The following is a 15,699-nucleotide window of genomic DNA, read 5'->3' as shown; positions in this document are numbered from 1 at the left end:
CATCCTTGGTTTGGACATGGAAGTCCCAGGCCAGATATTGAGTAAATTGGGTCTCTGGCCCTCCTGCCTTATCCCTCAGAGGCTGCCTTGGAGACCACCAAGAGCTGTGGTTCCCACAGCCCCTTGGACAGCAGGGCACAGCCTCAGGCAGACCAACATCTCGTGCTCAGCTCCTTAGGGTGGCAGGTGCCCCTTCTCTCTGCTCACCCCCACCCACTCCCAGGACATCCTGGCAGTTTGGGCAGAAAGGAGGGTCCTGGTGTGAGCAGAGACCGGGATTTGAGGCAGGAAGGTGAGGATTTATTAATAATAATAATGGTATTTGTTAAGTGCTTACTATGTGTCAAGTACTGTTCTAAGTGGTGGGGTAGATAGAAGAATGCAGGCTGGACACAGTCACATCCCACATGGGGTTCACAATCCTAATCTCCATTTTACAGATGAGGTGACTGAGGCCCAGAGAAGTGAAGTGATTTGCCCAAGGTCACACAGCAGGCAAGTGGCAGAGTCAGGATTAGAACCCAGGTCCCTCTGACTTCCAGGTCTGTGTTCTTTCCTTTAGGTTATGCTGCTTTCCTGCCACCTACTGGGGCTGACACTTTACCAGGCCACCAAACTGTGTCCATCTCTTTGGCTGCCTCCCAGATTAGACAGGAAGCTCCTTGAGAACAGGGACCATACATTAACACCTCTGGCAACTTCCCCTGCTGACACACAATGCTGGGACCCAAACTGCTGCAGAAGGGTGGGGTTGCCAAGGAGGCGGGAAGGTTAGTGGTGGCTTGGGGAGATGGAGGGAGGAGAGGGCAGCTAGTTTGGAGGCAGGAAGCTTGGGGGGGACAGTGTGGAGGTAGGAAGTTTTGGGGGGACAGGGGAGGAGAGGCTGGTGTGAAGGCAGGAAGGTTGAGGGGATAGGGGAGGGGAGGCTGTTGGGGAGATGGGAAGTTGTGGCAGGAGGTGGGGTGGGAGCAGAGAAAGGTGGATTGAGATCCTGCAAACCAGGGGAGACCCAGGAATGGAGTCTAGGTCTGGTTCCCCCGACAGGAGCCCTGGCTTTTCTGTAGTAAATGGGGCCAGCACCCACTGCTTGTGCACTCTCTCTGTCACACACACACACACACACACACACACACACACACACACTCCTCTCTCTCTCTCTCTCACACACACACACACACACGCACACACACACACCCCTCTCTCTCTCGAGGAGGAGGAAGCTTGGTGACTCACCATAGTCTTTCTTGCAATACTTTTTCATGTTAATCTTCAGCTTCCCTTTGGAGGCCTTGCAGTAGGAATCGCAGTCTGCAGGGAAGGGGGAGGAGAGGGCACAGACAAAAACGAATTAGCCTCAGAATGAATGGGGGGGTAGGGGGAGGTGGAGCAGTTCTCTCTCTGAACAAGAGAGGCCCGAATCCTCCATCTGCCGGCTGAGAGGGGCGGAGGGAGGGAGAGCTTTCTCAGAGGCCCAACCATCCTGAGCCCACCCGCTTACCCACACCCTGCCCTGAGGTCCTTGACAAAGGAGCCCTACCCACCCTCCGGCCCACCTGTCTCCCCTGCTTTCCCCAGGGGGAGTGGGGGTGGGGTGGGAGGGGGAGGCTCTGCCTCTGTAGGAAACTTGGAGCCCACTAGGTGCTCCCCAAGATTCCCCAATCCCCAACAGGCCTGGGTTCCCACAGCAGCTTCGCTGTCACCTCGTGCCCAAGCTGCAGCAGGCAATCTCCAAGCCAAGCAAGCCCCCACCATCAAGACCCATGCCAGGCTTCAGCTGCTCTCTGCTCCACCTGGCCATAGGCCTGCCGCTCTCTGAGGTCTGGTCTGCCCTCAGGCCATCTAAGTTGGAGGGTGAAGGAGCCTGAGATGTTCTTTGCCGGCCAAGAAAAGAACTGCCAGGAGCATGTCCCAGGGGCACAGCCCACGGTCCAGGCCCAGAGTCAGGTCCAGGGGCTGGTCCCAGAGTCTGGGCCTAGAGTCAGGTCCGAGGCAGGGACCTGGGACCAGCCAGACTCCGGGACCAGACCCTGGACCTACAGTCAGGTCTGAGGCAGGGCTAAGGACGCAGTTGAGGTGGAGAATTGTGCCCCTGCGTCCCAGAGCTCAAGAGAGTGAGGTCAGCCTTGGGCCACGAGTCAGGCCAATGGTAGGCCATGATGAAAATGGGAATTTCTCCTGGAAAAAACTCTATTTCCTGGTGTCGACATGATCTCAGAATTCCCTCTGGAACCGACTCTTATTTCAGAGAGGGAAGTGTGGCCTAGTGGATAGAAGAGAAGGGAAGAGAAGCAGTGTGACCTACTGGATAGAGCACAGGCCCGAGAGTCAGAAGAACCTGGGTTCTAATCCCAGCTCTGCCACTCGTCTGCTGTGTGACCTTGAGCAGGTCGCACTTCTTTGTGCCTCAGTTCACTAATCTGTAAAATGGGGAATAAGGCTATGAGCCCTATGTGATACAGGGACTACATTCAACCTGATTATCTTGTATCTACCCCAGTGCTTAGAACGGTGTCTGGCACATCATAAGAGCTTAACAAACACAAGAAGCAGTGTGGCATAGTGGCAAGAGCACGGGACTCAGAGGTCGTGGGTTCTAATCCCAGCTCCACCACTGACCAGCTGTGCGACTTTGGGCAAGTCACTTGACTTCTCTGTGCCTCAGTTACTTCATCTGTAAAATGGGGATTAAGGCTGTGAGTCCCCTGTGGGACAACCTGATCACCTTGTAACCTCCCCAGTGCTTAGAACAGTGCTTGACACATAGTAAGCACTTACTAAATGCCATTATTATTATTATTATCTGTAAAATGGGGATGAAGACTGTGAGCCCCACATGGAACAACCTGATTACCTTGTATCTACCCTAGCGCTTAGAACAGTGCTCGGCACAAAGTAAGCGCCTAACAAATGCCATTATTATTATTATTATTAAATACCACAGTTATCATTGTTATTATTACTATTCCCTGCTGCACAGCTTCCTATGGGAACAGATTCCTTTGGTTCCCACCCACTGAGCAAAGAAGTGGGGTTTCCTTTGGTTGTGTTGAAGCCACCGGCCCTCTTATAGGATCTGGGGAAACACACTTCAGCGTAAGCCCTGACCATCCTGTCCAGCTGTATCCCTGCACAGACTGCATGATTCCAGGCGGAGGAGCCCTGACCCTCCTGGTCAGAGCCCTGTGACTGCCAATCCTTGATGTGGGAGGCCCAGCAGCCTGTCCTGCATTGCAATCTTTACGGGAAGTAGCATGGCCTAGTGGATAGAGTACGGGTCTGGGAATTAGAAGGACCTGGGTTCTAATCCTGACTCTGCCACTTGTCTGCTGGGTGACCTTGGGCAAGTCACTTAAGTTCTCTTGCCTCAGTGCCTCATCTGTAAAATGAGGATTAAAATTGAGCCCTATGTGGGACAGAGAGTGTCCAAACCAATTATTTGGTATCTACTCCAGCACTAAGGTGCCTGGCACATAGCAAATACTTAACAAATACCATTGTAGCAAAAACCCAACAACCTACCAACTTTTGCTGCTGCTTCTACATGACTCAGGCTTCCAGGATCTCTTCCCCATGGCTGGCCATCCACACCCTCCCTCCCCCTGGACCTGTCCTCTCCAGTCCCTTCCCCACAGCTGTCCACCCAGGGCCACCTCTCCATCTCCACTCCAGGAGCCCTCCTCTAAAGTGCCAAAAGTTGTCCAGAGACCCGCTGGCCGGATGTCAGACTTCACTGAGCAGATGGCAGGCGGAGCTGCGGGTCCGCAGAAGCCGGCCTGGGTATCAGGTCTGAGGTCAGTGGCAGGCCCCAACCCCCTCGGTGCCCCACCAAACCCAGTGGGTCCAGCCCCTTATGGGAGGCCTCTGTACCCAGCAGTTGGCGGGTTTCACGAGCTGCGGTCTCAGGTCTCCCTTCCGGCCTCCGAGCCCGAGTGGTCCTGGGGAGAAGGGGGCAGGCACCAGGGTCCTGCCACTTTCCACTCTGGGAGCTGCCAGCCATCTGAGCAGGTGGCAGGCGGCTGGCAGACATCACCCTGATGGTGATGTGAGTCTGGAAAAACCAATAACTCCCCGATTCCATCTGGGCCCGGGGACCAGGGTAGCCTGAGACTGGCAGGGGTGGGGGCTCGGCTAAACCCGGGACAGGTGCTGGAACAGCTGGACTGCAACATCCTGGTCAGGGAATGGGTGTGAGGATGAGGCTGAAGGTGGAGTCTGGGGAAGGTGGAGGTGGCTATCTAGTGCATTCGCCATAAGCTCTAGACTGTACACTTGTGGTCAGGGAATGTATCTGCCAAGTCTGCTGTATTGTGCTCTCTCAAGCTCTTAATACAGTGCTTTGCACATGGTAAGTGCTCAATAAATGCCATTGATTGATTGGTCCTCTCCCTTCTGGCAATCTGCTTTTCCTGGAGTGGCTCTAGAGACAGGGATGCTGCATGATGAATGTGTCTTCCCATTCCCCCTCTCTCTCATTCCTCCAATTTCCCCATACCATTTCACTGCCCCTCAGGAGCACCCACAATTCCCTGTTCTGCAGTCTCTCCACCCAAGGATGGGTTAGCTTTGCCAGATGGTCGGAGAGGAGTTGGCAGTTAGCACTTCAGTCCAGATAAGCAAAAGCTCCAGAGCCCTGAAGGTAAGTAACCGAGGTGGCTGGAGGCAGGTGAGGAGGACAGAGGAATAGGCCAGCTTCCCTAAGGCCAGCCACTTTGGTCTCCCCCAGTGTGGTGCCCTGATGGGACAGCAAGTGCTGGGACCCATGGGGAGGGCACCCCACCCCAACACACGTCCATGCACATGCTCAAGCACACACACACACACACACACACACACACACCCCTGACTTACACAACTGCCGAACTCATCCCCCACTGAGAAAAGAGAAGCAGTGTGGCTCAGTGGAAAGAGCACGGGCTTTGGAGTCAGAGGTCCAAATCAGCTCTGCCACTTATCAGCTGTGTGACTTTGGGCAAGTCACTTAACTTCTCTGTGCCTCAGTTACCTCATCTGTAAAATGGGGATTACTGCTGTGAGCCCCAAGTGGGACAACCTGATCACCTTGTAACCTCCCCAGTGCTTAGAACAGTGCTTTGCACATAGTAAGCGCTTAATAAATGCCATTAAAAAAAAGCCATGGGGAAACCTAGTGATCCAGCCCAGTTCTAGTTCTAGTTCTGCAGGTTGTTGTGGAGGCTTGGGAGGAAGTGGGCCCAGGGCCTGGTGTGGGTCCACAGGTTCTGTGTCCCCTCGCACCTTTCTCCAAGGGCTGCTGGCAACACCTTCCAATGAGACCCTAGTATCCGGACAGCCCCTTGGTGGCTCCCTGGGGCAGGTGGATGAGGAACCTGGGATCTGGTGGAGGGGTAGGTTGGAGGAAAGCCAGTGTTTAGGAGGTCTGGGCTCTCTGAGGGTGAGGGGCCCTGGGGAAGGCAGGGTGGATGGGGGCCCTGGAGTGGCTGGAGCTCGGGAGGCTGGTTTGGCTTGGACAAGGCCATGGCGTCCGCCCTGGAACAAGAGGGAATTGAGTTCATGGGAGCGGGCCTTTCTCCTGGCTGAACGAGATGGATTGGAGCACAAATTGGTGCAAATAAAGCATGTAATTCGATTAAAGTCTCCTAACCAGAGCAGCTGAGACAGGGAGCAAAGTCCAGCGGACTAGGGCGCTGCTAGACACATGCCCCGGCCACGCCCTCTGGGCGAGTCATGTGTATCAGTGGGCTTTCCCTTTGCCCCCTCCCTCTCCCCCCCCAAGACATCCTGGGGCTAAGTACCCCACCAGGGTGACCCTTTCTGGCCCTTCTCTGTCTGCTCTGACTGGCAGGGTGCCCTGCTGGGATCAAGGCCAACAGGGTCCTGCCCAGCCTAGACCAAGAACTCAAAGTCTTTCCCGGGCCAGGGCAGCCCTCCCTGGCCCGTCCAGGCCCTTGGGGACTTGGCCCCATCCAGTTATTGTTGGGGTCGCCTCTGGCTGGACAGAGCCGGGACTCAGGGATTCAGTCCCCTGGGTGTCCCCAGGCCCCAGGACACATTCTTGGCAGAGGGTGAGTACATGCATGGGCATGTGCGTGCACACACATGCATGCGTGCACACATGCACATGTGCACGTGCGCATGCACACAAGCATGCACACACACACACACACACACACACACACACACACACCCTCACACACACACACCCTTAAACATTCATCCCTAGAAATCACCCACACCCTTTTACCCCTCAATTCCCTGTCTGGGACATGTTGACTGACATTGCTGAGATCCTGACACTCAGGACCTCCTGTGGGGCAGGTTGAGTCCACAAATGGAGATGCTGGGGGCCGTTCAGGGGGAGTATAATGTGTGTCTGGGGGAGAGGATGGTGGTAGGGGGCGGGGGAAGGCCCTAAGGAGGCTGGCTGGTAAGACGACTGGGTGGCCCGAAGCAGGGGAGATGCCATTACAAAAGAAGCAGCGTGGCGTAGTGGAAAGAGCCTGGGCTTGGGAGTCAGAGGTCATGGGTTCTAATACCGGCTCTGCCACTTGTCAGCTATGTGACTTTGGGCAAGTCACTTAACTTCTCTGTGCCTCAGTTACCTCATCTGTAAAATGGGGATCGAGACTGTGAGCCCCAAGTGGGACAACCTGATAACCTTGTATCTACCCCAGTGCTTAGAACAGTGCTTGGAACATAGTAAGCGCTTAACAAATACCATCACCATCATCCTCATCACAAAACAGTTTCCAAAGCTGCCCTATCTCTGAGCGCCTCAGATGTCACAGGCTCAGGGTCTCTCATGATGGTGGCCGGCGCACTAGACTGGGAGCTGAGGGGCTGGTGAGCCTGGCTATCGATTGTGGGCACCGGCCACTTCCTTTTTTCCCTCAAGCTGCGGGGCGGGGGTGGCGGTTACTGGGAGGTTGGGGGCTGTGCCCCGCATGCTGGACTGTCCTGCCTCAACTCACTGTGGGTCTGTAGGACCAGCCTGCAGCCCCGCAGTGTCCACCTGCAAGGGGACTGCAGAGCAGGACAATGCCCAGCCAGCCCCTCCCAAATGCTAATGCAGCTCTTTTGTGTCAGCTGGGGGGCTGGAAACCCCTGGTGGTCTCCCTTGGCCTCCAGTCACCCTCTGCCCGACCTCTGGCCTGGCCCATTGTCCCAGGAGCCCATTGTGCTGGGCGCTCATTGTTCCCTTGGGGAAAGGAGAGGACCGTGACGCATGCTGAGCAGGGCCCAGGGCCCAGGGTCTGGAGGGAAGAGCAGCCAGGTGGACCAGGCAGCCGCTGCCACTCTCATGGGGTTGGGGGCCAGAAACCCCACTAGGCTCCTTCTTCTGGCAGGGCAGGTCACAGGCCCAGGGCGTCTTATGGTGGCGGTCGATGCACCGGCCTGGGAGCCAGGGGGCTGGCAACCACCGCTGTCATCCAGAATCAGTGGTTCATTTGCTGGGAAGCCTTGGCCCTGCCACTCACTGACCCTCGGCCTGCTCTCCCAGGCTTTGCCACCTCATTGGTCCTGATCTCTCTGCCCCCTGGCCCCTGGTCCCAACCCCACTCTGGCCCTTGTCTCTATCACTCCTTTACCCCTGGTCCCCAATCGTGCCCCCAGAGGACTCCCAGCACAGACCCCAGGATTGGGGAAAGGCCCTGGCCAAGCCTTGTCTCCAGGCTCACAAGCTATGTAGCCTTTACAAGGCAAGACCAAGCGCCGGGTGGAGCAGGCCACCTGCCTGCCTCAGAGGGAGCCATACACACAGCTGCTGGCCAGTGCCCCCAGGAGGCATTCGTTGGCCTGGGGGGGCAGGAGGGGGAGATTGCCAGATGGGTGGGCAGAGGAGCACTCAGGCTCTTTTGGAAGTGATGGGGAGCAAATTGGAATGATTGTGTGAGGGGTAGATGTTTTTGGCCTAGCCCCTCTAGGGAGGGTGGAGCAGGTTGAAACCCCACTGTCAGGAGGCTCTGAGCCCCCTTTAGGGAGGTAGGCAGCAAAGGTAGGACTCCAGGGAGGCGAAGTGGGGCAGAAATACCGATTTCCCCAGGCAAGAGTCAGGGAGGGATGGCCGGGGGTGGTGCTCTGAATGCCCATTCTCTCCCCACAAGCTGGGTCAACCAAGCAAACAGACCTGTCACTTCCTGTTGACCTATTGGCCTAGCCCATCCAGAAAAGGAAATGAGATGAGTCTGAAAAGTCAAGGAGAAGGCGGAGGAGGGAGAGGAGGAAGAGGAGGAAGAGGGAGAAGAGGAGGAGGAGGAGGAGGAGGTGGTCTCCCAACTAACTGTTCCAGGTGCTTTCCTGCCTCGAGCAGGATGGATTGGGCATCTGGGCTGGGGGCCTCCCTGGGTTGCTCTCACAAGTGGGACAGGTGGTGGGAGCATTGAGGAGGGAGAGTCAGGGGGATGGAGGTCTAGCAGCACAGCGTCATCCTGGGCCCAAGGCCCTGGGGATGGCCCTGCTGCAGATGGGCCTCGGGGGCTGTCGGGGACCGCAGCCGCGGATTCAGTCCTATCTGGAGAACTGGCTGCTCCCTTGGGAAGAGCGGCCCTGGGACCCCTTCTGGGTGGATGAGGGCCCTGCACATCAGTTGTCCTCCCTTCCCCTGGCTTCTGCAGCTGGAAGGAAAGATGGGCCGGTGGGCAGACAAGTGAGCATCTCCACCTCGGGCTGGCTTCCAGGAGCCAGTGGCCTGGGCCCCTGGGGAGCTATTGAAGTGCATCCCTGCGGTCTTTCATCCCTCCCTCCACCTCATTCCCCTGTCCACCTGGGCTGGCCCGGTCCCATTCCTGAAAGACTGGGAGCCCAGCCTATCCACCAAGAATCAGTCTGGCCCCCCACCCCAGGACAGCTCAGGGCAACCTGGGAGAAGCAGAAAGCATAGAGGATCTTTGGGGTGGCGGGGAACCTCTAGAACCTCCCTGAGATCTGGGTCCCCAAAGCACATACAACACCACAGATAGTTGTTCTTTTTTGATGTCCACAAATTCATTGTACTCTTGTCCAGGTCCCTCAGACACCAAGGTGGCTGTTGGCTCTGCCCCTGAATCAGTTCCTCCCACTATTGCCAGGCCCGAACAGTCAAGAGGCAACATACCTTCGGGCTCCTCAGTGCTGCTGGCAGCCGTGGTGGGCGGAGGCGCCGGGATCTCTGGGGAGGGGGCACAGAGGGAAGCCAAAACACAAAACACAGGAGCATTAGTTCACTGTTTGAGGCAAGACTGCAGCCCCATGACTCAGTCCCCCCGCTGGGTGTGAGAGGGTGGACATCACTGGCCTACTCTCCAGAGGTTCCAATAGAAGGCAACACGCCAGTTGGGCAGAGGGACAGGCCTGGGGCAATCAGGTTGGTTACTGAGTGTCTGGGAGTGGTGAATAGGAAGACATTAGAGGAGGCTGAGAACTGAGGAAGAGAAGTAGTTCTCCTTCTCTCTTCCCTTCCCCCTCCTGTCCCCTCCTCCCCCAAGAAATAGACAGGCCAGAAGGCAACAGGTAACTGAGACCCCCTCCAACTCAGGGGCCCCTTCTGTTCCATTCAGGCCACGGCCAGGGTTTTGGCCACGGGGGTCCTTTTACCGGAGGAAAATTGAAGCAAAGGACAAGCCCCACTCCAGCCACACAGTGCCCACAGTGTCATTTGGTAGTCAGTGGGACTGGTAGGCTGGGGACAGGTTGGCGACACCAGAACTCTGCTGGCCGGTGTCAGGGAGGGCCAGGGGCAGGTACTGAACCCAGAAAAAAGAGCCAAAGTCAAAGCCGGGAAGCACCCACCCCAGGCACAAGAAACCACTGCCTTGCTCACAGAAAGCTGGCCCGGGGCTTCCTGGTCCCCACCTAACAGGGTCGGCTCTTGCCACCGGATCCCAGGGTAAAGCCAGGGCTGGAAAGCGGGTTCTCCGTAGTGATTAGATCCCGAGTGGCTGCCCTGCCCCCTGGGCCCCCAGCACTGCTCCAATCTCACAGCATGGGGTCTGTGACAGCGAAACACCCAGGACGTCAGGACCCCAGCGTGGGGGCTTCCAACCCGAGCTGTGTGATAAAGCCCCTGGCTCCCCACAGCACAATGCTCCCCACTGCTCGATGCACGTACTGATGCATGGGGCGATGGGAGATCGGCTCTGCTGGTAGCCTTTGGCACAGCGGTTGCACGTGATGCCAGTTACGCCGTCCTTGCAGGGACATTGACCCGTGGTCTGGTTGCAGGTCTTGCCGGCCGCTCCCACTGGGTGGCAATCGCATGCTGTGGGAACAGATGACAGGGTCACGGGGGAAACGGATGCCTAAAGCAGCAGCCACCAACTCCATCTGCCGGGCACATTAAGGGCAGAGGGGGCCATGCCCTCCCAGACCCACCCAGACAGCGGAGGGATGTTGTGAGGGGCATGGTGCAGTGGCCCCCAAGGAATATGGTGAATGGCCTCAGCCTGAACAAAGTGGTCCAGAGGCAGTCGAACCAAGTTTAAGGTGCTGGCGGGAGAAGGCAAGCATGCAGGGATAATGTGTCCCACTGGGCAGTTTAGAACAGGTGGCTATCAGGCATCAGAACTTGTGAAGCCCCTGAGCTTGTCACTGCCCAATCTAGCAGCAGCCAAACAATATAGGCAGAGGGTGGGGCGGGGGCAAGTCTGGAAGATGGTGGTGACCAGGATGGGGTTCTGGGGCTCTGGGGATGTCTGGTAGAAAATCAACCTCTCAGGGGAGGACATACCTGGGGGCCCTCTCAAAGTCGCCCCACCCATTAGTCAGCAGCCCCCCCCTTAGCTTGCGGGACCTGCCGGGGTGGATTGGAGAGGCCCAGGCCCCAAGCCTGGAAGACTTGGCTGAAGTCTCCAGGCCAGCCTACCCCAGTTCAGGAAGCCGGATGAGTTCTGGGACAGTGCAGAGCAGTGCAGGCTGACGGTGGTGAGGTGTTAGGAGGAGCCGGAGTTCGGGACAAGGCAGGGGATTTGCCCTGGAGCAGGCTAGTCAAGCAACTCCTGCAAGCTGCTGTTTGCTTGTGTTGTTTGTGTCTGTTGCAAGCAAAATTAAAGTGCAATGGGAGAAGCCCCTGACCTGGTGCCTACTCTGGCACCTCTCCAGAACCCCTCTGGAACCCACTTCAGGGCCCTGCGGCACCCTTCTGGCACCCTCTCCAGCTTCCCTCTGGAAGCCCTCCGGCGCCTGCTCCAGCACCTCTCTGGAAATCCCTCCAGCACCCACTTTGGTGCCCTTCCAGCACCCCTCCAAAACCCCTGTGATATCTGCTCTGGCACCACTCCTGCACCTCTCTTGCACCCAACTCTGACACTCCTCTGGCACCCACTCCAGCCCCACTCTGGCACCCCCTTCTAGACTGTGAGCCCCCTTCTGGACGGTGAACCTGTTGGTGGGTAGGGACCGTCTCTATATGTTGCCGATTTGTACTTCCCAAGCGTTTAGTACAGTGCTCTGCACCCAGTAAGCGTTCAATAAATACAATTGAATGAACGAATGAACGAATGCTCTGACACCAGTCCGGCACCCACTCTGCCAACCCTCCAGCATCCACTGTAGCACTGCTCTAACACCCACTCTGACAGAGGTCTAGCACCCCACTGCCAGGCAGGAGTGGCAGGGGCTGCTGGGGGAGGGGAACATAGCCCCTGCCACTCAGCCTGGGCACTGGGTTTTAAGTGGGGGGCAGGAAGGGAGACAGGTAGGTGGAATAGGGAAAAGTGAAGAGAAAGAGAAAGGGGAGTGTGAGTGAGCACAGGCTCATTCCTGCAGTGAGAGGTGGGGCTGGCTACCCTCCCACAAGGATCGCTAACAGAAACTACCAAAATGCCTGTATGTTGGTCAGAGGCAGGCATTCCCAGCTGTTCTGCTTCCCCCTGCCCCCCACCTCCTTCCCAGGTATCAAGTGACACCAAAGCAACCAGAGCTGCGGGGATTACCTCCTGACAAGCACGAGCCTGGCGGAGGGCACCCAGAAAGGCCTCGGCATGTTGGAGGGGGTGGCTGGGGCACTGGGCCCTCGGTAGGAAACCCCCCCACCTCCTGGGCCCAACCCTGGAACTCAGGGTGGCATGACTACAGGGGGTCAGGAGAACTGTCTCACGATGGGCTGAAAGGTAGCTCCGCCTATCTGGCCTGCCCACAACTCTTCATGCCACCAGTGGGGAGATGGACCTGGGGAGCTTGGAACAGCAGGCTCCTTCAGAGATGCAGATGAGGACAGCGGGGCCCGGGCCTGGCCATTCTAGACGGGTGCAGAGGGTCAATTGAGTGGACCCGGCTGGGCCTTGGCTCACAAGTGTCCAGTGGTATGGGTTGGGGGCATTTTGGTTCTCCAAGCCTTAGGCCCATCCCACAGGAAATCCCTCTGATCAGCCAGGGGACGGGCAGGGGATGGGGCAAGCAGGAGCCCCAGGCCAGGTCCCCCTTGACTGATGCTATATTTGCAGTGCATTTGCAGCATGTTTGCAGTATGTTTTGGGAGGGTGGGTGCAGGGGCAGGAAGGAGAGTCTGGGTCCTGGATGTTAAAGGACCGGTGGGGGACCATGCTGTTCGCTTTCTTCTTCCCAGGGATCCATCTTGCCCCTGGACCCAGGCCGGATTACAAAGCCTGAGAGGAACCCGGGCAGCTTCCGGGGGCCTCTAGGATCAAAGTTTCCGTGCCTTCCTGCTGGGGAGGAACAGCTGACTGACTCCAGCCTTTGGCTCTGCAAGGGCACTTGGCCTTCTGAAGAGGTCTAGGATGGGTGGTGGGATCAAACTGCTGGGGGCTTGGCCATCGGGCCGGAGTTTGGAGGGACAGGGACAGGACTAGGCCTTCGGGTCTAGACTGTAAACTTCTTGTGGGCTGGGAGCATGTTTACCAACTCTGTTATATAGTAGTCTCCCAAGCACTTGGTACAGTGCTCGGCACAAAATAAGTGCTCAATAAATATGATTGATTGACTGATTCTGGTCAAGAAGGAGCCCTAAAGGAGCCCCTAAAGAGAGACAATGAGCAGGCTGATGTGTGACAATCAGACTCTGCGGGGAAAAGCTGGGCCTGAAGCTAATGAAAACAGCAAAGTATAATTAGGTTGTGGCTTTCAGTGTGCGGTTCCTTCCCGGAGGGCCACCGAGGACTCTACTCTCACAGGGTGAAATTCCTTCCTTCCTCTGATGTGCTGAGCTGAGTCAGAGGGCTTGTGTGCGAGACCCCCCAGAGAGAGCTCCGAGGTGGGGGCTCAGCAGGCGGGTAGCAGAGACTGGAGGCAGGGGAGCCGCAGGTCCGACGCCTGGATGCCTGGCTTTGGATTGGAGCTCAGCCCTTCGGAGCTCTGCAGAGGAGGTGAGACTGGGCCCTGGCCCTTCGGAGCTCTGAAGAGGAGGTGAGAATAGGCCCCGGTGTGTGCTGTGTGTTTTCCAATGAAGACTGGAAGCTGAGGATTAGCTCCGGGAAGGAACAAAGAGAATGCCGCAAGCTTCCGAAAGGCAGGGATTAAAACGTGAAACATGTGACTCGCTTGGGGGGAGCCCATTTGGAACATCCAGCACACGTGGGCCCCCCGAAGTGTGCCAAGTGCCCCCAGGACACCAGCTGTGAGGCTCGGGCTCCCCTCTGCTCTTCCAGGAGTCCTAACAGAGTCCAAAGAGCATTTGGGCCCAGGCCTGCAATGCCCTGCCCATTCTGATCAGAAAAGCAAGCTGCCAGGCCAGAATGTAAGCCCGAGGGCAGGGAGTGAAGGCTTAGTTCTATGCCTAGCAGTTAGTCGGCACCCAGGACAGGCCACTGATTTGCCGACAGAGCTTTATGCTCTGCTCCTGCTCTCTTGGCCTCCAGCTCAGGCTGCCCCTGAGCCTTGGGGTCACAGGGGTCCCTGGGGTCCATCCCTGGCTGCCACAGTCCATGAGGAAGGAAGGAGGATCCTCTGCCCTTCGGGGAGGAGACCTGGAAACAGCCCTGTTCCACATCTCCATCTTCCTGGTGGGTTGGCTGGGGTCAGCCTGGGCCAGAACCAGGACAGACTAGGGCTGACCTAATGGGAGAAACGGCCTGAGACCTTGGACCTTGGGGGCAGGTCCCAACCACTTCCCCCCTCAAGGATGTCTGGAGAGGTGGGGAGGTGCCAAGCTCTCAGGAGGCTCCGGCCCAGTGTTCCGGGGCCCTGGGCTCAGCCGGACCAACAGTCCCAGTGCTTGGGAGCTTGGACCTAGGTTCACTTCCAACCAGGGCCTTGGGTCTGGGGGGTCAGTGAGCTTTAGTTCTCACCCCCAAGTTCATGGTTCAGTAGCTCTGAACTGAACCAAAGGGATCTGGCAACAGAGCCCATCCTGGCTTGGAATTGCTCTGGGGGAGAACTGCTCTGAGCCTGAGAGGACCAGCAAAGACCTTTCTCTGCCTGCTAGGAGCCCAGACCCTGGTCAAGGCAGTGACCCCAATTCCCTAACTGGACCCTTCTGGGTGAGTTGGGCTGGTGCAGAGCTCTCCTGGAGCTGAGCTTAACAGGGACGCTGCAGCTGGTCGGCCCAAGGAAGCAGTCCTCTCAAGTGATGGGTCCGGCCTTGGCAAAGTGAACAAAGGATGGAATCCAGCTGCCTCCATGGTTGAGGATCTTGGCTACTGACTCTATTGTTCCCCGTCAAGTTCTTGGTTCAGTGCTCTGCACCCAGTAGGTGTTCAATCAATGCTACTGGATGATTGATTGATTGATTGACTGAGGATTGACTGATGGATTGAGAGGGTGCTGGGAGCTTGGGGAAGAGGGTAGATTTACTGCCTGCTTCTCCTCATCCTGGGCACTTTTAGGACCCCTGGTTCTGTTGGCCTCCATGTCAGCAGATATGGTCCTTGTTATGCACCCTGTAGCCTTTCCTGACTGGAACAATCCCCACTCAGACCATGTCCCTCTTGGGGGCCGGATGCCTGACAACCTGCATGGAGGAGGCCCAGAATGCTGGCTTGGAAGTTTTCCCCACGCTGCCCCCAGTCACCACAGAGGGTTTCCTTTCCAGCGTGCCTGGGGAGGACAGTCTATCACCCCCAAAGGAAAGGGCATCAAGGATTGGTCCGGTGCAGAACCAAAAGCTGGAAGCCTCTGGTGCTGCCCCTGAGGTATAAGCGGTCTCCCCAGGCATCGTGCTTGATCCGCAGTTCTTCTCAGCCAGCCCCAAGGCTGTGGGGTCAGAGGCAGTGGTATCATGAGTCAGTGGGGTCAGAGGGCAGTAAGGTCTGGTGAGGCCAGGGGGCAATGAGGTCCCATGGGGTCAGAGCCCAGGGGATCAGTGGGATGGTGAGGTCAGGGAGCAGGGAGGTCCAGTGGCCTCAGGTCACAGGAGGTCTGGGCAGCAGGGTCAGGGGGCAATTGGAGCCAGTCTCATCTTCTGACCATAGCCACCTCCCATCCCAAGGCAGGCGGTCACATAGGGTGGTGGCCAGGTTCAATCTTTTAGCTTCACAATCCAGGGAGGGCCAGGACCATTTCTTCCCAGGGTAGTAAACTTCCTTTGTCCACAGTTACTTTGGGGGCCCCATTGTGCCCCACTGTGCCCCAGAAATGCCCAGTCAGTGCCCCTTACTCCTCCCACAACACCCTCAGGAAATGCTGAAGGGTGCATAGCCCAGAATGACCCCATGATGAAATCAAAGGAAGGTGGGGTTAATGGGAAGCTGGAGGCCCCCGTTGTGGGGTGGGATGGGGCTGGACCACACTCAGACGTCTCCCCCCCTGCACCCCAGGGGAGGGGGCAGAATGGCTAGGATGGGGGGAGAGAGG

General features: G+C 57.3%; 1 protein-coding gene across 1 annotated transcript in view; it reads right to left on the bottom strand.

Annotated features, from left to right (window-relative positions):
• Positions 1 to 15,699, bottom strand: part of NTN1 (netrin 1) — a 79,223-nt gene that overhangs the window by 5,985 nt on the left and 57,539 nt on the right. Inside the window, exons 3-5 of the mRNA XM_038742112.1 lie at positions 10,064 to 10,213; positions 9,071 to 9,124; positions 1,234 to 1,308 (exon numbers count right to left, since the gene is read on the bottom strand). Coding sequence (XP_038598040.1) covers positions 1,234 to 1,308; positions 9,071 to 9,124; positions 10,064 to 10,213 — 279 coding nt within the window. The remainder of the gene's footprint in view (positions 1 to 1,233; positions 1,309 to 9,070; positions 9,125 to 10,063; positions 10,214 to 15,699) is intronic.

This window comes from Tachyglossus aculeatus, unplaced genomic scaffold, assembly GCF_015852505.1.
Source record: "Tachyglossus aculeatus isolate mTacAcu1 unplaced genomic scaffold, mTacAcu1.pri SUPER_34, whole genome shotgun sequence".
Taxonomy (NCBI): domain Eukaryota; kingdom Metazoa; phylum Chordata; class Mammalia; order Monotremata; family Tachyglossidae; genus Tachyglossus; species Tachyglossus aculeatus.
The sequence above is the reverse complement of the archived record's forward strand: the minus strand, read 5'-3'. Positions and strand labels throughout refer to the sequence as shown.